Raw genomic sequence first — 25139 nt, 5'->3', positions numbered from 1 at the left:
CACCAGTCTCCCAACAACAAAAAATTGAAAACCTTAGACTTTGGAATGTATAAGAATAACAAAAAACAACCCAAGCCAGTCACTGAAGAGTTAAACAAGGTGTCTCCCTTAATTACACGAGTCTGAACTGGCCTCAGGCAGGAGAAGCCTTGACCCTTAGCAGGATCCAGATGTGGTGGTCCCAAGGGTGGGGGCCCACAGCTTCACCAGACCCCCAAGCCGAGAGCAGACAGGCCGGCCCTGCTGCCAGTCTTCGCTGGCAGCAGCTCCCAGCTTCTTTTTTGTGCACACTGAGGCCGATCCTCAAAGCGAAACCAGCCCTCAAAATCACAAGAATATTCATAATCATTATTATCTTAATTACACCGTAACCAGGTGCATTCAGTTTAGCAAAGAAAGTCTCTCATTTTATTTTATTTTGTACTCAGACTCCTGCAATTGCGCAACCTTGGTTAAGGTGAACATTTTAAAGGCTTCTAAAGTTAGTTACCCGTTTTGTTGGATGTAAATGTGTCCCGTCTTTCAGAATTACCAAATGTAGTGTTATTAGTCTGCTCATATTCAGACCTGGTTACTCGTCTAGCATGTGCCTGAAATTGGGTCTAAATTGATGAGGAGGAATTTCGTGGGGTAAAAGAAGAGGAAATATATGTGGGGGTGGGGATCTGGGGTTTCTTTTTTAGACTTAAGCAAACATGGAGTAAAACAGAAAGTTTGGAGTTTAAAAAGCTATGATTAAAATGACAAAAACGTAAATATATCGAATAATAATAATCATTTTTAGTGGGCTTATGTTGATGCATTCTGAGCTTCATCCTTTTAGCCCTGTGCTGAACAGCAGACGCACACGTGTAGCCCAGACCCTTAGATTTTAGTGCGGTTGGAGCTAAATGCTTGGATTTTATTAATGGTGTCTCAGGGAAAAATAGAAATCCACAAAAGGCTTCATAGAAAAAAAAATGAGTTTACAACAATTCCTGTCAGAGGTGTTCAGGTTGCTCTCCTTATTTGATTTAGAGCTACATCGAACCTAGTCAGATGTTTCCAACATCTGTCTAGGTTCAAAGACAATGTTTATTTAATGTATCACTTTAACTATGTATATAATAAACATTTTTTTATTTTTTATTTTTTTTAAAGAGAGAATAGGCTGATTTATAGAGAATCGGAGGTAGTGGCCAGATGTAAGTCTGAAGTGTAGGCGTTAACCAAAAGCGCTCTAAAACATGCAATCGCATAACTTAGATTGTCCGGCGACAGTAAAACCCCTTTCCACAAAATCTCAGTCAAATATGAGCAGGAATAATTCATAAGCCGGAGAAATAGTAAACCATTCCACACCATCTGTGGCATTACTGGGAAAGCAAAACACACAACACAATTTTACTGCAGGCTACACAGCAATGGCTGTGCACAACGCAGGCAGCCATCCTGTAAATATTTCCGACCAGAAAAACATAACAGCGGAGCGAACACTCAATTGTTTTCCCTGCTTATCTCTCTGGGACAGTATCCTGCTTTTTTGAAGGCAGGGCTTTCGGTGACACACAGCTTCCTTCTCAACCTTCTCAACAGTGGTGACTTCACTTCCCAAATTTAGAGGAAAGAAAAAACGCAATCCGGTAAAAGTGTCTCTTTCTCTCCGCCACATACCGGGGACTGGAATTAATTCAGGAGCGTGTCATGTTTGGGGTATCGTCCGGGTCCGCTGAAAATTGCGCAAAATGGACGGAACTATTAAGGTAAGGGTGGAGAACGGGGTGTATGACTTTGTGGGAGACTGCTTTTTTTCGAAGTTGCGCCTCCTTTTTTTTAAGCAATGGTTTGAAATACTCCTCTGTGTCGTCTGTGAGCTGGGATCTCCAGTCAGGCAAAGATGAGCGGCTTTTTTCTGTCGGTCTGAAAGCGGGTAACCCGATTTCCTTCTTCTTTCTTTGAAAGTATCCTTCTCGCTTTTTGTATATACATATATATATATATATATTATCTGACTGGTTGCGAGGGCACTGCTGTGGTGTGGATTCGAGGCTAAATCAGAGATCACCCTTTGGATTTGGGGGACCGAGCGCATAATTACGCGCGTCTGGAAAGGCACAAAGGAGCGATGAATTGTTTCATACAAACCCATGTAGACTGTACTTTCCTGTAGTCATAAGTAATACTTGTGTTCAGCGATTTGGTTTAGTCTGGGCAGCGGGGGCTGAGCAATAGCCATGACTGGATGTACCGCTGGATAGATGTGTCGAGCTGCGCAACAGTGGTGTGGCACATCGCCCGGCTCGGTACGAAGATCTCGTCTAGGTTAAAAACTCTGACGGCTTAGAATTTACCACAAAAGAAGAAGAATCACATTCCTCCCTGTATTTCTGTTGGTTGTTGTTTCTGTTATCCCCTCCGCTGCCGGACAGGGAGATTTGTGAAAGTGTAAGGAAGGCTGTCATACGGTTACTTCACACAGTAACTGCACGGTTTGCGACACTCTAAACCGCAAACCTTCACAACGATACCTTGGCTTGCTCCTCGTGCAGTTACACAACTATTTTGAAATGGTGCTGCTGCTGGTTGAGCGCTGGTCTACATTAACACTGGCTACCGGCCCCCCCAACAGTCAAATTCCAGATGCATTATGGCTGAAGCCACCAGATGTTGAATGGCAAAGTCCCTATTAAGTTCACCCTGCAACGCGTTTAGTTAACAAGTGTGAGCTGGGAAGAATGAAGCATCTGTATTCACTCTTATTGTTGCAAGAAAACCTAATGCGATTTATTTTTCTTTCGGAAATTTAAAGTAGCTAGTTTGTGGCGGCTGGGTGTGGTGTGAGTTTTGGAAGAGTGTAAACGTTGGCCAGACAAACAAAATGTCAGTCTACATATAGCCTGAAATCGCTCATCGCTCACAGCGCTGTGATTGTTTTGTAGCGCACTTGAAGTAAATTACCCCCCACGGCTGCAAGAGGACATGACTATATCAGCCTGGGTTTTCTAACAAAGTAAGAAGCTGCATTACAATTAATGCAATCATAATTGAATCCTTTTGGTGTAAACGACTGGCTGCTACTTGCATTCATGCTCGCTAAAGAAAGGAAGGACTCTCTAGCCATGAGAGCTTCCTGTTCTACACAATCTTTTCCTGACAGGTTTCCTCTTCCTCCTTAAACAAAAGACAGGAATGCCCCCCCTCCCTCTCCGTGGGTGGCTCCTGGTAGATGGCTGTGTGTGAACGCCAAACAGATACACGTGTAGTCTGGATGTGGAGTTATTCCACGCAGTATCCAGCCAGCTCCCAGACACGTAGTGACGCATTTGCGGAGATAGACTTGGCTGATGTAAACAGAACAGAGGTTGTTCCCAGCAGGTGTCACACTCACACAATGGTCATAATGGTGCGTGCTGATCCACAACTGAGCTATGATTTATTTGATGTTTTTCCCCTTTGTCTGGTTACTGCGGAGAGCTATAGTGAAAAAAGCAGAAAGCATGCTTTGGGGAATTGACTTTAAAGGATTAATTTTAAAAAATCTTTAAATTTCAGGAAGTTTCTGGACATTGGGGGTGTGTGTGTGATTATAATTTTTCAGGAGAAGTTCCTCTTTGGTGCTTAACACATTTTCGACTTATCTTAGGACGATTTCAGGCAGACAAAGAGTGTGTAATCGGCTGCCTGTAGCTCTCACTGGTAGTATGTGTGTGTTCCTAATTGGCTCTGTTCTCTCATCCTTTCAGCTTCTTCTGCGAGAGTGCTGTACCCCTATCTAAAACAAAACAAAACAAATAAAAATAAAGAGTACTCCAATCCTGATGGGCACACACCACTTGCCAATCATTGCTCCAATTGTGCAGCCTGATATGTCATTGTAAATATAACGTGCAACAGTCATAGTAGTTAACAAACCCTTTATCAGGCTGCAATGAGACATTCCCTCACTCTCTTACACTTTATCATCCACAAACTAGCTGCTGTGCTCTGCTCAGATAATGTGTCTTGCTGCCAGTGTTCAGACTATGACAGATCCACTGATGAAAATCGCTGGAAAGTCTAATTCTGGCAGACGGTTAAGAGGGTCAGCTTTTCCTTTTTTTTCTTCTTCTTCCTCTTTTTTTTAATCCACCCATTAACCTGAAGAGTCGTATATTACAAAATCCCTAGTTTGGTCTACAGTTGCCATAGCCCGTAGACCTGACGTTTCCTCAACGTTTAAAGGAACACCATCATTGAGGCTTACTAATCCAAATCATCACAGCGTTAAACACAAAACTATATATTCCAGTTTGCGAAAAGCCCGTAAAGCTCCGGTTTATTTGCCACAACCATGCACCGTAAATCGTTTTTTATCTATTTTTTGCATCCAGTTCTGTGAACACAACCAACACAGAGGCAACAGATGGTGCTAAATGGCACATACAAATGTTAACATTTTTTTCCACTGCAGTGAGTATCAGACACTATCAAACATCTCTTCTGATCATTGGATAAGTTTTATGTAACATATCATTTTTCACTGCAGTAATAAGAAAAGCACCAATACAACAGACACCCCGATTGTTATTACTGAAGTTCTAGAGAAGGTTGGGACATTAGGTCCCTTATTAAGCTCTCAAACTGTAGCTGATGAGAGAGTCTTCTCACCTTTTTTCTCTTTTTTTCATTGTTGTATTTAACCTCCTAGAACCTGGCGTCCACATATGTGGACATCACATTTTGGGTTGTCTAGACCAAAATCCTACATTCTGATATCCACTCACGAGGACATTTTACTGCCTCTGTTTTATCAAAATTCAAAACGAATGTCTTCATATGTGGCTCTCATTTTTCTTAGAAACAAAAATCAGGTATACAAAAAAAATCTGGTGATTCTTTATCAGGTCCCAATCGTCCAAATAGCAAAGAGAAATTAAAAATGCATGCCATGAAAGAGTTTGGGTCTTAGGAGGTTAATGCATGTGCATACATGCATTTTATATATTAGTTAGTTATGCATTGCACCAAGAGAAATGTGTCCTACAAAAAGAAAGTGCACTGAAATGAGGGCAAGTGAAAACTTTCCACTCGCATGAAATGCCTTAGAAGTGAATAGAAGTGAAGTTATGTGAGATCTTGAGGATTTCACTTTCATAAAAGCAACATTTTTGAGAATGCAACGGCTGCATGTTGGAAATATTGATCAATGAATATCAAGTAGCATTTTTTCCCCCCGAGGCAGATATCTGGCATGTTGGAATGAAATAATTCAGTCCTTGGGGATTAGACACGTCTCAGTCTAAGCTGTGCCATCACATCCTATCAGATCCAGATGCGCATCAGACCTAGGCCCGATCCTCAGAGGCATATGGCTGTAATGATTTCACTTTAAACTTTAGTTTTATTGTTTTGTTTTTCTTTCATTGTATTTGTTTGTTTTATTCTTGTCCACAAAGATAAATGGAAAAACTAATATAAAACTCATTCCATTCCTGTTAACATGTATACACATTCTGAGCACAGATCTGACTTGGTGACGTTGTCTTTCTCTGCTCCCTGTCAGACACAAACAGGTGACATCTTCATGTTAAAATGTGACCAGCAAACTCCATAATCCAGTCTTTACTTCCAAGACATTACATGAGGAGCATGTTGAAGCCGCATAGCGTTTCAGAGTTTGTTTTCTTTAATAAACTTGCATTGCTCCAGCTGAGTCAAAGTAGAGGGGGGTCACTGGAGCCGTGACCCAAATGCTTCTGTTGAGTCTTCTGCTGTGGGGAGAAGCCCAGCACCAGACAGGGTAGCCACACCAGGGCCTGACAGGGGGAATTTCAGGGTGCAGTGAAATTACAAAGTTGGCGATAAGAAACAAATAATTACAGCCCAGGAATAAGGATTATTAGATTAGGATGCTGTTAACTGTTAGTTTGAAGACCTTTTTTTTTTTTTTGTCGTTTTATATGGGAGCCACTAGGTGACCGCTGCTGGCCGTGTGTTTTGATTAATATTATTGTCATTATTGATGTTACTACACCAGAAGGCCCTGTGGCATCCTATCTGCATCTCCCCTACTCCACTGTGGGCATGATTGAAGTCCTCGTAACATCAACAGGAAGCTACAGCCACTACTCTTGTAAACACAAACCACCGAGGATGCCAGACAGCGATATGACCCATAACTGCACATAATTACTGTAAACAAAAAATACACTAGAGATTCGAAATTTGACATCACAAGTTTCTGGATAGTGTCAACTAAGAAATTTGAGTTGTATTTGTTCATGTCAAGCATTCGCTTTGATGCATGTGAAGCCAGAAGAGAAAGATATTTAGTATAGTGCAAAATTGGGACGCTAGAAAGAATAAACCCTACTATAACACCTCTACAGCTCACAAGCATTAAAGAATTTTGAAAGAAATACCAAGGATTTGTTATTTTCACCTCCAGGAGGCGCTATCAGTGGTGAGTGAAGACCAGTCCTTATTTGAGCCTCCCTACGCTGCTGCTGCCCCTCTACCCAAAACAGATATGACTGCATCTGGCACACAGGACTACGGCCAGACCCACAAAATCAACCCCTTACCCCCACAACAGGAGTGGATCAACCAGCCAGTGAGGGTCAATGTCAAAAGAGAATATGAGCACATGAACGGATCCAGGTAATGACATGACAGCCACACCCTGTGGCATGCATTGTTTAATAGAGATGAGTTTTTATGCACTTTTATCAGACATGCAAGCGGGTGATGAATTAAAAAGCAAAATTGACACAATGAGTTTCAGTTAGGTGTGGCTTTGGCTTTCATTCTCCAAGTCTCTCAAGCTCTCCTGGTAAGATGGAGTACCATTCACTGTTAGGTGTTTTTTAACTGTGTTGAGATGTGGTGAGTGCATTTCCTCAAACCATCCAGTAACTCCTTGCTCCAGATGGCCAGGGCTATTGTCATCGTAGAAGAGACCCCTCCCTTCATAATAGAAATGTTTCGGCGTAGGATAAACATGATCTCTCAGATAAACGCTGTATTTATTTTCAGTGCCCCTTCCCTCTAATGGTACATGTGGACCCAAACCATGGCACATTATGCTGCTATGTGGATCAAACAGATCCACACTCATTGCAGATTTTCAGGTTTTGCTTCTAATTTGTCACCCATTTGTATGACACTTCTGCTGCTGTTGTCATTTGTCATTCAGCGGGCCGTTTCTTTACCACAGCTAACCTTCACGTTTCACATCTAATCTTTGATATGCTTGGCTCAGAATATCTCGTGCCAAAGTCAATGGCTGGAAAGGAAATTCAACAACACCCAGTTTATCTGCTGATAATATTTTTACAACTTACTTGGTGTGCATGTGTGTGTGTGCATGCATGTTTGTGCAGCAGGGAGTCTCCAGTGGACTGCAGTGTGGGTAAATGTAATAAGCTGGTGGGGGGTAATGATACATCTCAGATGAACTATGGAAACTACATGGATGAGAAGAACGCCCCTCCCCCCAACATGACCACCAATGAACGGAGAGTCATTGTACCTGCAGGTAAGAACAGATGTGTATAGTTAGGAAAAATTAATCAGGACATGAGAACAAAATTGATTACTATTGTTAGATGGCAGTCACTTGCCTGTTCTGGTATGATGTCACTAATGCTGAGGCACAATCTAATGAACCTAAGTAGATATTTATTTTTTTTACTATATCCTTTGTTTGAACACTTAGTTTAAGAAATTTGTCTTTCACTCAAAGTCCAAACAAAAGGCGTTTCAGTACATTTCAGAATGGCAAACAGTGTGCCAAAAAACAAGAAATCCAGATTATTTAATTAAAACTGAATGCCGACTTGGTAAATTATTCATTTTTTAGTGTTTAGCTGATGCCAAAGGCCACTCATCTATTAACCTAATAGGAGCTCACTTGGATGCCACTCCTTAACCACAAAGTGGCAAGTTTGGGGTTTGGTTTCCAAATTGGCTGTGCTGTGTATCAGGCATGGGTCAAGTAACATTTGCAAATACTGAGTTTTCTTTGGTATCACAAAGTTCAGTAAATTTAATGATGAGATTCAAAAACGAATACTATTCTATGATAGGTGACTGAACTAGGAATCTGCTCTGTTTTCATTTTACTTAATAAAGTAAAAGCAATATTTAGTATTCTGTCTAAACCACACAAACTGAAGTCTGTTCACCTCAGCATTATTATATGAAGCTAAATCACAACAACAGTTGCCTGAAGGCACTTTATATTGTGAGGTAAAGAGCCTGCAATAATACAAAGAAAATAGAAACTGCCTTCAGTTTGTTTATTACTCCTCCTCCCTTTAACTTAGAGATATGTCTTTCCTGAAGTCTGCCCACAACAGTCAGTAAAACCAGTCTCCTTTCCTTCTGTCGTCCTGCAGACCCATCACTGTGGTCCCAGGACCATGTGCGCCAGTGGCTAGAGTGGGCCATCAAGGAGTATGGCTTGTTAGAGATTGATACGGCAATGTTTCAAAACACGGACGGCAAAGAGCTCTGCAAGATGAGCAAGGATGACTTTCTACGGCTCACCACCATGTACAACGCAGAAGTGCTTCTCTCTCATCTCAATTATCTCAGGGAAAGTAAGTAAACTTTGGTAATTACTTGACGGGTCTCTGGAACAAATATAGGAGTGCAACAAAAAGTGTTTAACAGTTGAAAACAGAAGATAAAAAATAAATCAGAAAGTATTAAACACAGTGAAAAGTCAGCAATGCCATGCTGCACTTCGTTTTCATTACTTTCCTTGTTTGTGCCTAAACCTGCATCACCATCCACGTTTGCCAAAGGGTGAAAGTCATTTAGTTTTTTTTCTTCTTGTTTTTGATTCAAAGTGTGAATGAAAATGACCTCGTTTGCTCAGCATGAAAGGAAAAAAAGGAATGTCACTTTTTTTCATTCGCACTATGCTTGCATTACTAAATAAACAATGAAATTACTAATTTCTCTACGATAGCTAACACGTCTAAAGCACAGCATAGAAACCCAAAGGGTTTCTTTTCCTCTCTCCAGATAACCATCATCAACCTCCCCCACTACACTTTTATACCGCATGGCCCACAGAAAGATGAAGCCCAGGTGCATTGCCTCAGGAATCACGCTAGGCTTGTATGTCCAGAGCAAAGAAAAGAAAGTTGATCTGCAATTTGCAATGGTGGCAGCTAAATTTGAGCCCCTTACCTTTGAAGAATATCTCGCCGTAATCCCCGCTTCATATGTTTCTGTGAGGAAGCGAAGCCAATTTTCTGATGCGGTATGCAAATGACATTTTAATATAAAATGTAACATCTGGTGAGGCTCTGGCTTGAATACATGCAGCGTGGTGTTGAGTTCGAATGCTAAATATCAGCCGTGTGCTATAAAAATTAGCAAACGAGTGGCGCGATTGATGCACGTGTAGGGAACGGTCTGTCCCCATCTTTAAAAAGTTTGGATACTGTAGAATAGTTAGAGCTGCTTGCGACGTGGCTGCAGAATATCACGCGCAGCACACTGGGTGGAGTGACTGATGGCTTGACTAAATTTAACATTACTCTCAAAAAATTGCGATGGGCCTCAATGTGATGTAATGGGAACTGTATTTTGTGGGTGTCAACAGTTTTCTCTATGCACTGCGTCTGGGCAGAGAGAGATGCTTGTCATGAGTATAACAGCCTCATTGTGCAGCGGTGCAGCGGGTGGATCTGTCTGACCGCCACTGGGCACACTTCGCAGAGCAGTTTTCATTATGGCCAATGGCTGTGGGACTTAGCCACGGCTTAGGCGTGCTGCATCACGATTTTGCCCCATTTTTCTTTCTTTCTTTCTTTCTTTCTTTCTTTCTTTTGTGTGCTTTGGAGACAGAAAAGATGTCTTGGGAATCCTCTCCACTTGCCAGCTGAAATTGCTTTGTATTAATTCCTTACAATCAGCGAAATGGACGCTCCCTTTCCTGAGCTGAGTAACCTGTTTTAGGGCAGCTCGCGGACGATGCAAGCGGGGTGAAGTGCTGATACTGTACCTGCATTACACATACAAAATTTTCTGTCTATTACAAATGTGATACAAATATCCAAAGCAGATCAGGCACTGAACACACTTTAGCCTACCAGCTTTCTGTTGCAAAGCGCCTGCCATGTCCTATTGCACAGTTTTTCATCTTATGTGGGACTTGCACAGATTTTACAGCTAGTGCATGGTTATACCATCTCGCTGCCTAAATCAAAAAGAGTATTTCCAGTTGTGAGACCATCTCCTGCCACGTGCCATGTATGAAAACATCAGATGGCATCCTGATTCTCTTGATACTGTCCGGAGCTCAAGTGTGAAAACAGTTTGTGAGCAAAGGAAAGGGGTCAAGGCTTTATGACGACCCTCACGGGGTGATAATTTAGAAATGAAAGGCGTTCTCTCGTCTCCCCCCACAGCACAAACAAACACAATCAGAGACTAGGAGTAACCCTGTCCAGAAAATAGACCTCTGTTTTCACTCACAAGAGCTGGAGCTGGGACTAGTTTCCAGGAGGCAGAGAAACAAAGAGAAAAGGGGAAAGGCTCAAGCAAGCCCTGGAAGTATTAGTGATTACAGGTCATGTGATCTGATTCACTGAATCTTTTAATTATCACCCCCCATGCTACACCAAAAAAAAAAAAAAAATAGATGGTCCAGAGGGATACTGCAATCATTTCGTACACATCTGTGTGCACCATATGTGTGATTGGTTCTGTTTATTGAACCTCTGATTAACATTCCTCAGAGTCATTAGACTCTGTATGTACACTTGGTGAAGGGCGGGAGACGCACTTCCACACCCTACAGCCATACCATAACAAAACATTCCTGCCACGTCACACACACAGAAATACCGCTCAGACATCCATACTGGCGCAACCGCTGGCACAACCTGAACATCTGTCTGGCTTCCCAGCTGCTTACAGTAACAAGGGTAGTTGCCCGTGCATTATTTTGGCCTCGTTGTTGGTCACTTATCCAGATTTTCATAAGTGATGGCCGCCCACACCCCAATGTGCTTTCAATTTGGGGCGCAATTTGAGAATTTGTTCAAATTAGTCTGTCAGGGAGGGGACTGCTGACTGTTTGCTTTATCGCACCCATGTAGGTCGGTTTGATACCACATGTGCTGGAAACGGAGCAGAGCAGCAAACCTCAGACAAGGAGAGACTGTATCTTCTGACACATAGAGATGCGAGGCGGAGAGAGAAGGGAGGAAGAGGGGGGCGAATTCAAAAACGAGCAGAGGGACTGGGGAGACAGAACAATCCAAAGAAGCATGTGAAGGAACATAATAGTAGGAGTTAAGAAATATGTCACTGACAGATTGGGTTGTTGCTTCAGGACAAAAACAGGAGTGTGTGTAAGCAAGAAAGGCAGTTATAGAAAGGGAGTGCGAAATTTAAAAAAAGAAGAAAGAAAAAAATTTGGTGGCTGAACTATTCCTTTTTGTTTTTTTTGCGAAGAGTGTGGAAATGGTCTGAGATGGTCATGATTGAGTGCCATTGGAGAATAGCAATAGTTCTGTTTCCCAGCTGTCGCCGTTGCTTGTGTGTCTGGATGGATTTACAGCGAAGGAGTCCAGAAGGAGAGAGAGAGAGCGAAAGAGAGGAGAGAGAGAGAGTGATAAGTCTGGGCTTCTGCACTGCTGCTGCTCGCTCGCTCGAGAGTGGGGGACATTCTCGAGCCCTCAATAGTTTATACAGACCATAAACATCTGGGCTCGCAGGCTGAGTAGGGAAAAAGGAGCTCTGGAGAACTCTCTCTCTCTCTCACACACACACACACTCTCTCTCTCTCTCTGTCTTTCACTCCTCTTTCTCCCCTCAAAACATTTTTATTGAGCTCCCCTTGCATTAGTTCTTTCTATTGGCAGATTATCACTGGTGCAGAGGGGCTCAGCAGGCTGGCTCTGCGCCTTTTGCCGTTTGCTGTCTGCTGTTAGCCACCATTACAGTGCAGTCTGCGGCTGCTCACTCAACTGCTGGGGTTCGGCCACTTATGAGCTTCGCAGGAATTTATGTCTATATCACATTAGCATAAGTGGAAGTGGATAATAAGCAGTTGCTATTTGTGTAAACACTGAGATGAGCCTAGCTGTAATTGAAGCGAGATGTAGATAATAATTGTAAGTTTCCAGTTAAGAATACTGATGTCAGCCAGTTCTGCATATCTCGTTTTATAGTCCTGTTTTTAACATTAATGCTAATTGTTTTAAGTGATTTATATTTTTCCCATCATATCTTGGACTGGTAACTGCATGATTGCAGTTAGGAACAGCATATAAACTGTGGTCAGGATATTGTTAAAGCTAAGAATAGTGATTAAACATTTCTGAACATTTCACCTCTCACTTGTCCAATCAGATAGGAGAGCACTGGATCCAGATCTCTCTAACGTTTCTAAATGGATAATTTGATGTTTGCGCCCATTTCACGCAACAAACTATCAGATATGTGAAGGTGTGTGGAGGGAGACAGGGTTGGATTGATATGTTATAGCTATTTTTGGCCCTTTTTTATGACTATAAATACCTTCAAGCGGAGTCTGTCTAAAAGTGTTGACCATTAACCAATAAACACTTTCACGTTAATACATAATGGAACATTTATAACCATTCTCTGGATCATTGGCAGGATGGGATGTAATCTTGGTGTCAACTTCACATAGTTTGACCTTTTTTCCACCAACAAGTCTAATCTAGTACTAGTCCCAATTATTTTCACTCAAAAAGGACTGATGCTGCTCGGCCCAAAGCTGAACACCCTGATTTCAGTGGCTGCGGGCAAGAATTTCAGTTTGTAGATACAACCCAAAGATTGCATCCACCATGATCTTCTAATGGAAAACATTTAACATTTTGCTATTTGGCTCTGAAAGGGCATCACTGCAGAACTGGCTCCACATGAGCACTGGGACCAGAACTGGAACTATGTTGATGGAAAAGAGGCACTTGTCAGTCCATCAATTCATAACAGCCTCCACATAAAAAAAACCCTTTGTCTGTACAACAATACTTGTGCATTTGATACTACCTGTTTTACCAGGGGTTTAATAAAGGACCTGTATAACTCTTCAGTTGGCAGACTGGTTTGGTAGCTTGAGGCGGTCTCGAAGTGTGGGCAGGAACTTCAATCTGTGCCCAACACAAATGTAATTTAATGAGAAGAGTGTTTTCTTTTTCTTTCAGTTACTTGCGAACAGTGCCATCATGAAAGGAGGGTCATAAGTTAAAAAAACAATTCCAATACTTTGTAGTGGAAGACTCAGAAATGCCTCATATGAAATATGAAGCCAAGCAGCAGCGTTATCCAGTACAACTAAATGGGTTTGCCTAAACTTATGTGCCCCCCTTTATGTGGCAAGGTGCCTAAAACAGGGTGACTGGGGACCCTGAGTTTGTTGACAAAGCTTAGACCACATGTTGAGGCAATGGTATCGTATAGCTATACAGAATAAACAGTACAGGGGGCTTGCCAGAGGTCCTACACGGCACTGTACAAGGCTTTAGAAATATCGATCAATGTTACTTGCACGTCAGGCGGCGCTTTCGTGAAACCAAACAGTCATACGAAGGAGAGAAAAGAAAACTGTTTGCGGGTGTTATGTAATCTTACAGAGTCTGAAGCAGATGTGATTGGAAAGGGAGAGCAAGAGAATGAGGGTCTCAAAGCTTGAACACTGGCCAGTCCTCCCACTGCGCTGTCAGATTACCGGGATGTGTTTGTTTTCGAAGAGAGGAAGAGGCCATCCAAATAAATAGGCAGCCCAGCCAAGGCTCCCTTCACCAAAACCGTCAGCTGTGGTGTTTCTCTAGCTCGCACTCAGTCGCTCACTCAACCCTCCACTCGCTCTCACTCTCTCCCATACAGCAGTCCCAAATTTCTCTGTGGGATGGTTTGAGGTTTTCTTAGCAATGCTGCCTGTTTGCCTGTCTGGGTCAGACCACATATGTGGCACACAGTAGGAAAGGGGTTAACAACCCCTTCCTCATTCCTCCATCCCCTCTCTGTTCCTCGTTCTCTTACACCCTCTCCCTCATTCCAGAAGTCGGTGCTTCGGAGGCTCGTTTGCCCCTGTGAGCTTACGCTCTGCGTGTGGAATTATTTTTGTATGGGGGAGCTGCGTTTGATTGCCATGCAGGGACCCTTCCTCATACAATGGCTCCCCTGTTCTGAGTCCCCCATCCTTCTAAACTAGACCCAGAGCCTTGGGGGTGCCATGGAGTATAGGTGGAACTGGGAGGGGTGGGGACATTTGGAGGGTTAGAATACATTTGTGGAGCACCCCACATTACCCCACAGCCACCACTCTCCCCCCTTAAAAAAGCAGACCCCTAGTCTGCCACTATGAGGCCCCAACCCACCACCAGCAGCACAGCACGTTAGTCGAGGACCTTGCATCGAAACTTTCACAGACTTTCTGGATTTTTCTTTTTCCATTTGTACTTTAGCTCATTTCTCAGATTTCTCTGCACCACCCCACCAGAAAAGGTACGGTCCCTACTCAGCAACTTGCTGTTGCTGGCTCAGTGCTATATCTTGTCTACACTATCCATGTAGTAACTGCTCTTGTGTTTTCTCTGTGCATTTTTGGGTCTGTTTTTCCACTCACTGATTTATGCCTGGGGGCAGCTAAAATTAAGAGAGCATTTTGGTGCCGCCCAGGGTGCCTGTGTAAGTGGAGGAATGCAGTGCAGAGTTCTGCTCCATAAGGTGAAATGAACAGGCAGCCATACAAGGACTCTTAACTCACTGTCTTGCTTTATTCAGGGGCAGTGGTTCCAGTTAAAATGTTGACATACTACAGGGCTTCCTCACCACTATTCAAAGGACAGGCTGTGTGCTGGGTTTGCTTTATTCGAGAATAGAGTTCTTTGTCATTAATTAGCTTTCCTATTAAAAATAATAATAATTTAAGAGCAGAAGGTACAGAAGTGATCCAATGAAAATGGCTTCAGTGGCATGCCATAGGTATCGAGCTGAACCTTCTACTGCCACCTGCTGGGAGTATTAGAAATTTGAGCTTTTTGTCACTCATACAAAAAACCTCTCATAGCAAATGCAGCAAATTTCAGTTCAAATGAAATATATTCTGCATGTATTCCTCAAGATACTTTATTCTAAAGTAAACACTTTATAAAGCAATGAAGACTCTTTAATTGTTTAAAAAATCCAACAAAAATAATCTCACCATGCTCTCTTCTGTCTCATTGCAGGTAGCTCATCATTATCCTACAATACAACATCTCACACAGATCCATCACCACGGCTGGCTGCCAAAGAGGGTAGGGAAGTTTAGAAATTTTCTGTGCATTTCTCTCCACATATTTAGAGTTGTTTTAAATGCTGTACAGACTGAACAAGGTGGGAATGGTGCAACCAAAGCTAAAGGTGATCGTGTAAGGCAAAAATATAAAATACCCAAACCTTCAGGCTTCGCATGAAGAAAAGCACACACATGTGAGAACAAACGCCACTTAACAAAAAGGAAGCGCAATGCAGCCACCGATTGTTTCTGATGAAGCTCTGGGCTAGTACACCTTTTGGTTTGAGTCAGGCTGCTATTGCTATTCGGGACTACTACCTGAACCCGAAGAATAAAGGCATGTTAACAATAAAACAAAAGCAGAGTGCTGATGAGTTCTTTCCATACCAGCGGGAGCATGAACAGACTGTAAATGTAGTAATTATGGAAAGAATCTATGTGAATGAAGCTGTTTACTGGAAGGACGGGCAGCACAGACAGGTGCCCGAGCAACAATGTGCTTGGTAAACATGACAGAAAGGGGCTGATTGGCTGCTTTAGAATAGACTAGAGGGGAAATAGGGGTTACATGTGTGAGTCTCTGATGAGTGAAATAGTGGCAGAAATCATGATAAGAGGTTAAGGGGACACTACACATAAAATATGCTATTGTAAGACAGTGTCCAGCAGCACTGAGACCCTTTGACTAATATATGTAGATATATATAAATATATATATAGCTTTTAATGAAAATCAAATGATAGTAGCCATTTTCAGCTATTTTATGTAAATTGTAGGCTTTAACATAAACTGTTAGCTGGTTTTATTAAAAGATTTAATGGTTAAGGAACCAATGTCTGATTAAAAACAATAGTGAAAATGACTTTTTAAAAAAAATGTTACCATACAAGCAGCTTGGTGTTCTCCACATCTTAATCTGGCCAAAATTTAAAGGACACAATGAACTAATTGAATTAGCGATACATTTTTAATAAAGCAGAAGAGGAGCGGTCAGAGGGACCAGTTCTAGTGTGCTAAGCTGAGAACAATGCCCCAAGCAGCTCAGGATGACGGTCCTTTTCCTCCCGATACCTTTTTCGCCCTACAAACACTGGTGTGCTGACATGGTTCAGACAGGCGATAGCTTCGTATCTGTTTAGAAAAAAAAGAAAAAACTACACATCCTTCACATAGGCTATATGGTGTCACCACCAGAGTCGAGAGCAAAGACTGCAATAACAATGATAGCCTTGCTAACAGGATGAGAGGCCCTATCAAGGCAGCAGCAGAGGAAATGCTAGGTCTGATAAGTGTCAGAGAATGCTCTCTGCCTCTCGCTCTATCTGCCCCATTGGTGAGAATTCCAGGCCACGTAGTGGTTCTCGCCCAGCTTCATACTAATAGGCCATTGGGCAGGCCAGATAAGATTCTGCTCGGTCACCCCCCGACCTTGGTCTTCCTGATTCTCAGCTCCAGGTATTTGGACTGGCAGGAATAGAGGGTCACTCCCATCAGCAGCATTTCCCTTTCTCAAGAGGTGATTTCTATTAAGTGCTCCTGTAACACCGCCTTCCTCTAACTGTGGCCTAAAACTCTGGCCTTAAGTAGAACACTTGTAGCATTTAAAACATGCTAACTTTTCCAAATTAAGGAAATACGACAGTATTTTTGCTCGCACAAGTGTTACTTTCGTGCAGAGTTTCTGCTTCGGCAATAAAAGATGCGTTGCTTCAGGAGAAGCCTTTATCAGCGTTTGCTCAGATCAGCACTGCCAGATGTTCCACTTCATATTGCCTTTTGAGAGCAGTCAAATACCATACAGGCTCTTTGGGGTAGAGTAAGCACGAGCATACAGCAGGAGACAACCCTTAATCTGCCCCAGACTCTGCGGTGTAAAATGCAATGTTATGAATAAAAGAGAGCATATAAAACACGGAATGCAGCAGCTATGAAAGGACTCGTGCGCGCCGATGTGTGTGTGTGGCTTTCTCAAAGTCTGCGTCTGCTATGTGCCTGCTGATCGGCTTGTAAGTACGGGTTTCCTGCATACCTTACTAGTGTGATATATATATATATATATATATAGATTATAAGTAATATTAATATATATATATATTATATATATATATATATATATATATAATTTATATATATAATATATTATATATATACAAATATTATACTATGCCTATGCCTTTGCATATCTTTTGGACGTGGACTGCATTATTCATGAGTGTAAGAGTTATAGGGCGTTGCTGGGAATTAGACATCATGTGGTTGTTACAAGTAAACACCTACACTTCTACTTGTAAACTACTTTTTTTCCCCCAGATTGATTTTTTTGTTTTTGTTTTTGTTTTTTTTTTCTCTTTTGTGGTTTCTGATCTATTAGCACAGCAATAAAATGTAGAAATGTTCTAAAAGCATTCATATCCTCCCCTGCCATGTTGAGGAAAGATGATTCACCTTTTGAAAAGCATTTCCTCTGGTGCCAAGTCAAAGGCAAAAACAGCTTGAAATGCTTCATTACGTACACAAACCATCTCAGATTTGTGTTTTTTCAAATGCTCACCTTGCTCTGTGCTAAATATAATGTAAGATAAACTGCGCACTTGGAAGTGAAAACGTTTAATGTTAAGAGTGTTGCGAAGATGTTCCCCCCTTTTTTTTTTTTTTGATGGTTTTCTGTTCCAGTGCACCCACTGTCTCCTCGCTGTGTCTAACTCCTGTACTTTGCCATCATTCTCCTCCTCTTATGGCTCCTTACTCACACAGATGGCTTTTAAAGCACCTGTATTATGGGTATTAAAAAAGTTTACCCTGTCTGGTTTTCTCTCCTTGGCTCGGACCCTGGGTTAAAAACAGTCCACAGCTCCACTCTCTCTTTTTCTCCACTCATTCTCTATCCCGCTCCCGTTGCTCAGTTGCGCTTTCTCTCCTAGCCTACTTGCTGTCTTTCTTCTTCCCTCTGTGTCTCTCTCTCTTTCTCTCTCTCTCTGTCTAGCACTTGGGCCTTGTTTTGACTAACTGGTCCTGCAGTTGAAGTCTCCCAGGAGCGTGCACCACACCCGAGACCAGAGTGGAAACTGGCTCAAGTCGCAGTCAGAGCGAGGCCTGGAAAAATGAAGGCGGGAGAGGGGGGTGGGTGGTGAGGGGTGAGGCGGTTCTGTGTGTGCACAGTCGAGTCTACGTTTGTGTGGTTGCCCCCCCAAACCGCTGTGCATTGTGATTCTTCCTCCTGCATGTTCACTTTCACTCAATCAATGAAGCTAAAACTTAATGCACAGTAGTGGTGAAAATTGTATTTGCTGAGCTTTTTCTTTGGCCAGAGAAAATTGTTTTGGTGGCAGATGCTACCAACCAGTCAAGGTGTCTTAAGGCAGAAAACACACCCAAATAACACAGCTTCCCCTCTTCTTCTTCCACAGCTAACAGTAGCTGAGTTTGCAGCCATTGTTTTCTTTCCAGATTCCAAAGTTGTGTTTTGTCTGACTCTTTTTTTCATCATTTTTCTGTCCTGATTTTCTTCTTCACTTCTTTCTCTTCTGTACCTCTTTTGTGCTTTTATACCCTGACCATAATTTGTCTGCTTCTCAGTACGTCTTTCTGCGATTTACTCACTTCCACTCTCATCTCTCTCGTTCATCTGTACCTCTCCCCCACCATCTCCTAAACCCCTTCTGCACGTAGATGGAGGTAACCCCGTCGTGTTTTTTCGGGGTGGTGGTGGTGGTGGAGGGACTGGCGGTGAGTAGAGGGGAAAAAAGGGCCAGTAAAACAAAGAGAGGTTGTCTGCAGGCGAAGCAGGCAGGAAACGCAAGTCTCTCAGGACTCTCCCCCAGTCACTGCTCCTTGGCTATCCTGCCAGCCCACACCAGATTGAACCTGACAGCCCCGTTGAGCCACAGCAGCCCGCTTGTTATTTATCCCTCCTCTCCTTCTTTTTGTCTTTCTCTCCTCATATACTGTCTTTTCTTTTATTCATTTGATCGTGTTCCAAATTCTTTTCTCGTTGCGAGCTCATATATGTTTCGCTTCATGCATCTGCCGTTGTTAACTCTGCAGGGGACACAGAGACAGGGACAACCTCTCTTGTTTGCAGATTGTAACGAGTCCTTTGCTGAAGCGTTTAAGGTTAAAAGTTGATATGATAGAACTTAGCGAAGAGAACAAGAGGTTCAACATGAATATAAAATGTGTTTAAAAAGAAAAATAACTAGAACCAGCCAAACTTGGGAAACGTTGTTTTTTTTCGTTCTAGTGAGATTAAGTTGTGCTCAGATGAAATAATCATTTGATGTGGAATGTGTCATCATTATTTATTATAAGGAAAACACCGATGCTAATATATTCTTGTCCACTGGAGGGCAGTGCCGCACAGTGTGTAGAAATGTCTGTCCGTGTAGTGAAGCGAATGATGCACAATTTGATGTCACTGGATGTTTTCTTTCTTGGTTTCGTTTGGTTTTTTCCCACTTGGACTATATGAGGTAATATGGGTCAAGATGCTATACCCAAAACACATTTTTTAAAAAGCCAGGCACACTTACAATAATTGATAATGTGTGATTTTTTTCCCCATAACTGAAATCTACAGACTTAGAAAAACACAGGAAATTACACTAAAATGAATTTAATAGTTTTATGTTTTTAATGACTGATATCTTGCAAGGATCTGATGAAATGGAAATGGAAGTAAATTTCCCATTACTTGTCAGACAAATCTAAGTCAAAGTTAACAAAGTCACAGTTTAATGTCATCAGCTCTATACAAGCATGAAGAGAGATGAAATTGTGTTCAGTTGTTTTCACTTTAATCAGCATAGGAATCGTCTCAGATCTTTACAAAAACCAGCACACGATAACCTTTCAAACATATCTGGTCTTAAAAAGTTGCAATTCAGCATCTGATTTATCAAACAAGACAACTAAAGACTCGTCCCTCACTGATGGGAAATAGAATTGCCTCTTGACCTTCTAGCAGCTTGCTACTTCAAATCCCTTGTCATCGCCATTGCACCATCTCTATCTGCTGCCCTCTGGGAGCAACGCTGCCGACAAAAAAAAGAAAAAAAGAAAAAGTTGGCCGATCACGATAACACCGTTGAGCGCTACTCAGCATAAAGCACGTCTGGCCTCATCATATTTTCCCCTCGTGTTCTGACAATTGTTTGAACTGTTTTACTCCATAATAATACAAACCATCAAGGGTGCTGGCCAGGTGCACTCTGAGTATACAAGGGTGTTCACTGCCAGAGGAACGACACAGCCTCTGTTTTATCTGTTTGTGTCAGAGTGATTGATTGTTACTGGAAGCTGTCCAGCTTCACACTCGGTTAGTTTGAACCACAGACACACACACACAGCAGGTAGAGCCCATGGAAACCGGGCCAGTTTGGCTGTTTGTCAAGGTTTCGTGAAAGCCGCATGTGTGGGAAGAGAGGATGATAGTGGATATCATGCACATGTATTGTCTTTGTGTGTGTCTCTGTTGTACGTTAATTTGCATCAGTCCCTTTCATTTGTGGTCGGGGTGTTGCAAGCTCTTTAACCAACTGTATTCTCTGTAAAAGATTGTGCCATCTACATTTTAACCACCACAGCAAGCCAAACAAAACCACATTTCCATGTCCAGATATCCTGTGAAGAACATTTTAACGATGTTTTGATGGATTTATTAATGCCCTAACTGTTGGCCAGCTGTAATTGTTAGGATTGGCTTGTGCACCGTGGCATTTTATGAATTGTACTTAGCATGTTTAAAAAAACAGTAACTGTTTTCCTATTGAAACTTTGTCTGTTCTTTTGTCTTTGTTGTTGTTAGACCCTTCATATGATGCTGTACGGCGGACAGGCTGGTCCAACAACATGCACAGTGGCAAAGGTGAGGGCACACAAATCACCAATAATGTCTTTAGTTTTTTCGCTGAACAGTAATGGTAAGTATGAGTGGAGCAACTTACTGAGCAGGGGCATGATTCGTGACAAACCCAATCATTTGTTATGGGGTGGAGGTTAAATAGTTTTCAGATACCCTTTAATGCAACTCTGCAGCATGCGAGCAGCCCTTCCAGAATCCACAGAGAGTCTAGACATGTGGGACAGCCTCCTAAAGATTACACTCGGCCAAAAGAAGCCACTCATACCACCAGCTACTGCCTTATTTAATTTGGACCACTGCTGGCATTCCTTTAAGATGTGTATATTGGTTATCTGCAGAGCACCCCTACTGATGTTTTCTGTGTCTCTCTTGTCCTCCACTTATTCCATTTCTCTCTGCAGGCTCGCCAGTGGTTACTCAAAATGTGACCAAGTCCACTGAGCAACCCAGAGCTCAGCCAGGTACTGGCTTACGTGGTGTCTTTCTTGACCTACTTAGTATAACACTCAAATCCGAGTCATACCAGCTTGTCTGTTGTGCCGCTTGTTCTGACAGATCTTTCTTTTAGTCTTTCTGTTAACAGTCGAGACAGTGAAGCATAATCACTTTGTGTTTATCATAGCATTATCTATTCTAAGATCCTGGTATTTTGTGTTTGTTTACTCGACTGATTCTGCTAAAGCTTCTCTTTAAATCCTCCAGCCTTAAGCAAAGTGTTTACTGACACTTACCAACAAGTGTAGTTGCTTCTTCTACTTGCTTTATTATTTGACAGACTTCAGCGTGTAACACTAATTTGTTTTGTCAGTGTTACTGTTAGTTGTGTTTACTTCATTTCAAATGTAATGACATGAAAAGAGCTATAAAAAGTGAAATTGTATCGATTCATCCAAATCCACCTATTTGAATGGTCGATTCATTTGTTATGGATATAGGATAGATACTTTAGAGTATCTACAGACTAAGTTCAGCGTATCATGCACTATGACAATTATTTGAAGTTGAAAGGTGTATTTTATTGTATCAACTAATAATTGTGGAAAGTAAATATCATAACGATTTATTTGTCATTGAAATGTGTTTAGAATTTGCAAATTAATGATGAATCATTTCATAAATCATGAAATACAATTTATGGTATGGGTAATGGTATCAGCAGTACTGGCCCTGTATTTACTTGGTTTTACTTGATACCAAGTAAATTTTGGAGATAACCCAAAGAATCTGCAGTATCGCACAGCACTAATTGCCATAATACTAGTTGTGATGACTCACAAAGCTCTCCTTTTGCCCACAGACCCTTACCAGGTTCTGGGTCCCACCAGTAGTCGTTTAGCCAACCCAGGTAAGTTTCTCACCATAACCAGGTTTTCAATTCAGCAGCTGTAAAAACACACTTTCTCCAAAACCTTTGAACAGCATTGTTAGTATCCAACTGAGCTTCCAGATGGATGAGAAAGCAACCATGCCTGAACGTTTGCTCTTGTGTTTTCCAATAGGCTCAGGTCAGATCCAGCTGTGGCAGTTCCTCCTGGAGCTCTTGTCTGACAGTGCCAATGCGGGCTGCATCACTTGGGAGGGCACCAATGGCGAGTTCAAGATGACAGATCCAGATGAGGTGGCGCGACGCTGGGGTGAGCGCAAGAGCAAGCCCAACATGAACTACGATAAGCTGAGCCGTGCACTGCGCTACTACTATGACAAAAACATCATGACCAAAGTGCACGGCAAACGCTATGCCTACAAGTTCGACTTCCATGGCATCGCTCAGGCGCTGCAACCGCACCCGACCGAGTCTTCTATGTACAAATACCCCTCGGACCTAGCCTATGTGCCTTCCTACCACACCCACCAGCAGAAGGTCAACTTTGTATCCCCGCACCCTCCATCCATGCCAGTCACCTCCTCCAATTTCTTTGGACCCACTGCTCAGTACTGGAGCTCGCCCACTGCAGGCCTCTACCCCAACCCAAATGTTCCTCGCCATCCTAACACGCATGTGCCATCCCACCTGGGTAGTTATTATTAAAACCACCCTTTCTGATCATCCACCACCCCTTGAACCTCCCCTGGCCCATGCCATTTGCTGACATGCACTCTCAATGACGCCAAACCAATGAAGACTGAACTGACAGAGGTATTTTGTCCTCTGAAGAAATTTGATCCAAAATGAAGGATGATCAAACTAAAGGAAATTTTTTTGTATGATTATATAAACAACTGGATATTAAGGTCCAAAAAATGGAATACTACTTACCTTTAAATGACTACCAAGTTTTTTTTAAATTTTTTATGATTTATGGACATTTATCTGAGTTTCATGTGCCTTTTCCTTCCTCCTGAAAGCTGCACCTACAGTAGCTGCAAGTGGGTGTTCAAGGAGCTTACTAAACCAAAGCCTGAAGACAGAAGATAACCCGCAAGTCTGTCTGCCTCATCTTCCCTTTACAGTACCAGACATGGGCCTATTACTTATGGGTCTCAAAAAGCATCCTTCTCAGTATGTACCTTGTCCTGTAGAGCATCTGCCTTTTCATTCATCTAAAGCCTTGACAGGATTTCTTATTCCCACTACATCTAACCTTCTGTTTTGACTGTCTATGTTTTTTTGTTCTGTTAATCTGCATGTTTTCATGTGTGTGTGTGTGTGCATGTGGAGAGTCTTCTGGAATTCGCTGGACAAGAAGGAGCTCTCATTGAGGTGGACTTTTCTCAGCACTGAATAAAATTTGGCAACTGGAATATGCCATTCACTATGCCATTTAACTTATCCTCCAAACTGGAAGGCTAGAGAAGGGTTGAATGCAGTTAAGAGGGAAGCGCTGTATGTTTTTGCTGATTTGGGTCAATTCAGTTGCTTAAAATGTTTTCTTGTGAGTTGTTTGCGGCGTTTGAGCTAGGCTAAGTGTTGACTCGATTGTGCCAGGAAAGCTGAGTCAAGATATAATTGCAGTAATTTGTTACAATAATTCAACGTAGGTCAGATGTTTTCACTCGGGGCCACACATTAGGCTATTAAATGTTTGCAGAGTCTTCGCATTTTTCAACCGTGCCATTTCCAGATGTGTTGTCGCTTGACCGTGTCAGTATTAATGTGAATGTCTTCTGGTTTGTGAATTTTTTTAAAAAAGGGATACCCTTTGGCAAAAATCTAAATTTGTCAGAAGTATTCATTTTTATTTTTAAACGTTTGATGAAAAAAAAGTAATTCCTTCACACTTGAGATCATGGATAAAAAACACGAACGTGCCTTTTTGCAGATGTGGTCATGTTGACGTGTAGATGTTATCAACTGCCCTTTGGTGGCTATTTATTTTCTATCCAAAATTGTCTTAAATGTTCTTCTATTTTGAATATGTGCTGTCCTGAAAATCCTGCCATGCTTTAACTGCTGATTTTGTATTTTTTTTTTTTACCATATTTTGTCTATTCATTAAAGATGAGACAGCACTTCATCTTAAAGTGCACGCAATGAATTATCACACCACAAATCTGACAATTTTGGACTTTGAAATGGACTCTGACAGTAAAAGCTGCCGTGGTGTCTCTTTACTCTTTGTAGGCCAGTCACGACCATATAGGTCAGCACAGTAGATGTGGCTATGCATCAAGTCATGTTAATAGACAGTTAAGTTGCATTTTTTTTTTTTTCACCAGGGCTGGATCCTAATTTGAGAGTAACATGTGTGTCTGAATGTTAGTTTCTCACTGATCGTAAAGCCCAGCTAAATGCACATGAATCTCAAGTCAGGATTTCATTACCACAATGTAAGAAGACATATCCATCTTCATGTGTTCAAAGCTGTTAATATCGGAAGTATTCCTTTAGCGTAACTGAGAATGGACACTTGAATATAAATTACCTGGGAACTTTATCAAAGAACAAATCCGATAAAGTATGACGAGACGAAGCAAAGAAATCCTCAGATTCGCAAGCGCTGTGCGTTTGTCAGACCTATTTTTTATTATTTTATAAGCATCAGTCAACTAGGCATTAAAGCAACTTACTGTATAAATTATGCAGAGTTATTTTCATATGT

The 25139-nt window shown here is 42.0% G+C and overlaps 1 protein-coding gene across 6 annotated transcripts in view; it reads left to right on the top strand.

Annotated features, from left to right (window-relative positions):
• Positions 1 to 24749, top strand: part of fli1 (Fli-1 proto-oncogene, ETS transcription factor) — a 34125-nt gene extending 9376 nt beyond the window's left edge. The window contains exons 1-9 of one of the 6 annotated variants that reach the window (XM_005927293.3): positions 1136 to 1742; positions 6407 to 6618; positions 7344 to 7495; positions 8358 to 8561; positions 15189 to 15257; positions 21043 to 21102; positions 21501 to 21560; positions 22397 to 22444; positions 22599 to 24749. In XM_005927293.3, the coding sequence (XP_005927355.1) occupies positions 1725 to 1742; positions 6407 to 6618; positions 7344 to 7495; positions 8358 to 8561; positions 15189 to 15257; positions 21043 to 21102; positions 21501 to 21560; positions 22397 to 22444; positions 22599 to 23128 (1353 nt within the window). In that variant the 5' untranslated portion in view covers positions 1136 to 1724 and the 3' untranslated portion in view covers positions 23129 to 24749. The other 5 variants (XM_005927292.3, XM_005927295.3, XM_005927290.3 and 2 more) reach the window with 5 other exon arrangements.
• The last annotated feature ends 390 nt before the right edge of the window (positions 24750 to 25139 follow it).

This window comes from Haplochromis burtoni, unplaced genomic scaffold (assembly GCF_018398535.1).
Source record: "Haplochromis burtoni strain Fernald_Lab_line unplaced genomic scaffold, NCSU_Asbu1 Contig_88, whole genome shotgun sequence".
In the NCBI taxonomy this organism is placed as follows: Eukaryota; Metazoa; Chordata; class Actinopteri; order Cichliformes; family Cichlidae; genus Haplochromis; species Haplochromis burtoni.
Note: the sequence above shows the minus strand (reverse complement) of the source record. Positions and strands in the feature narration are given on the sequence as shown.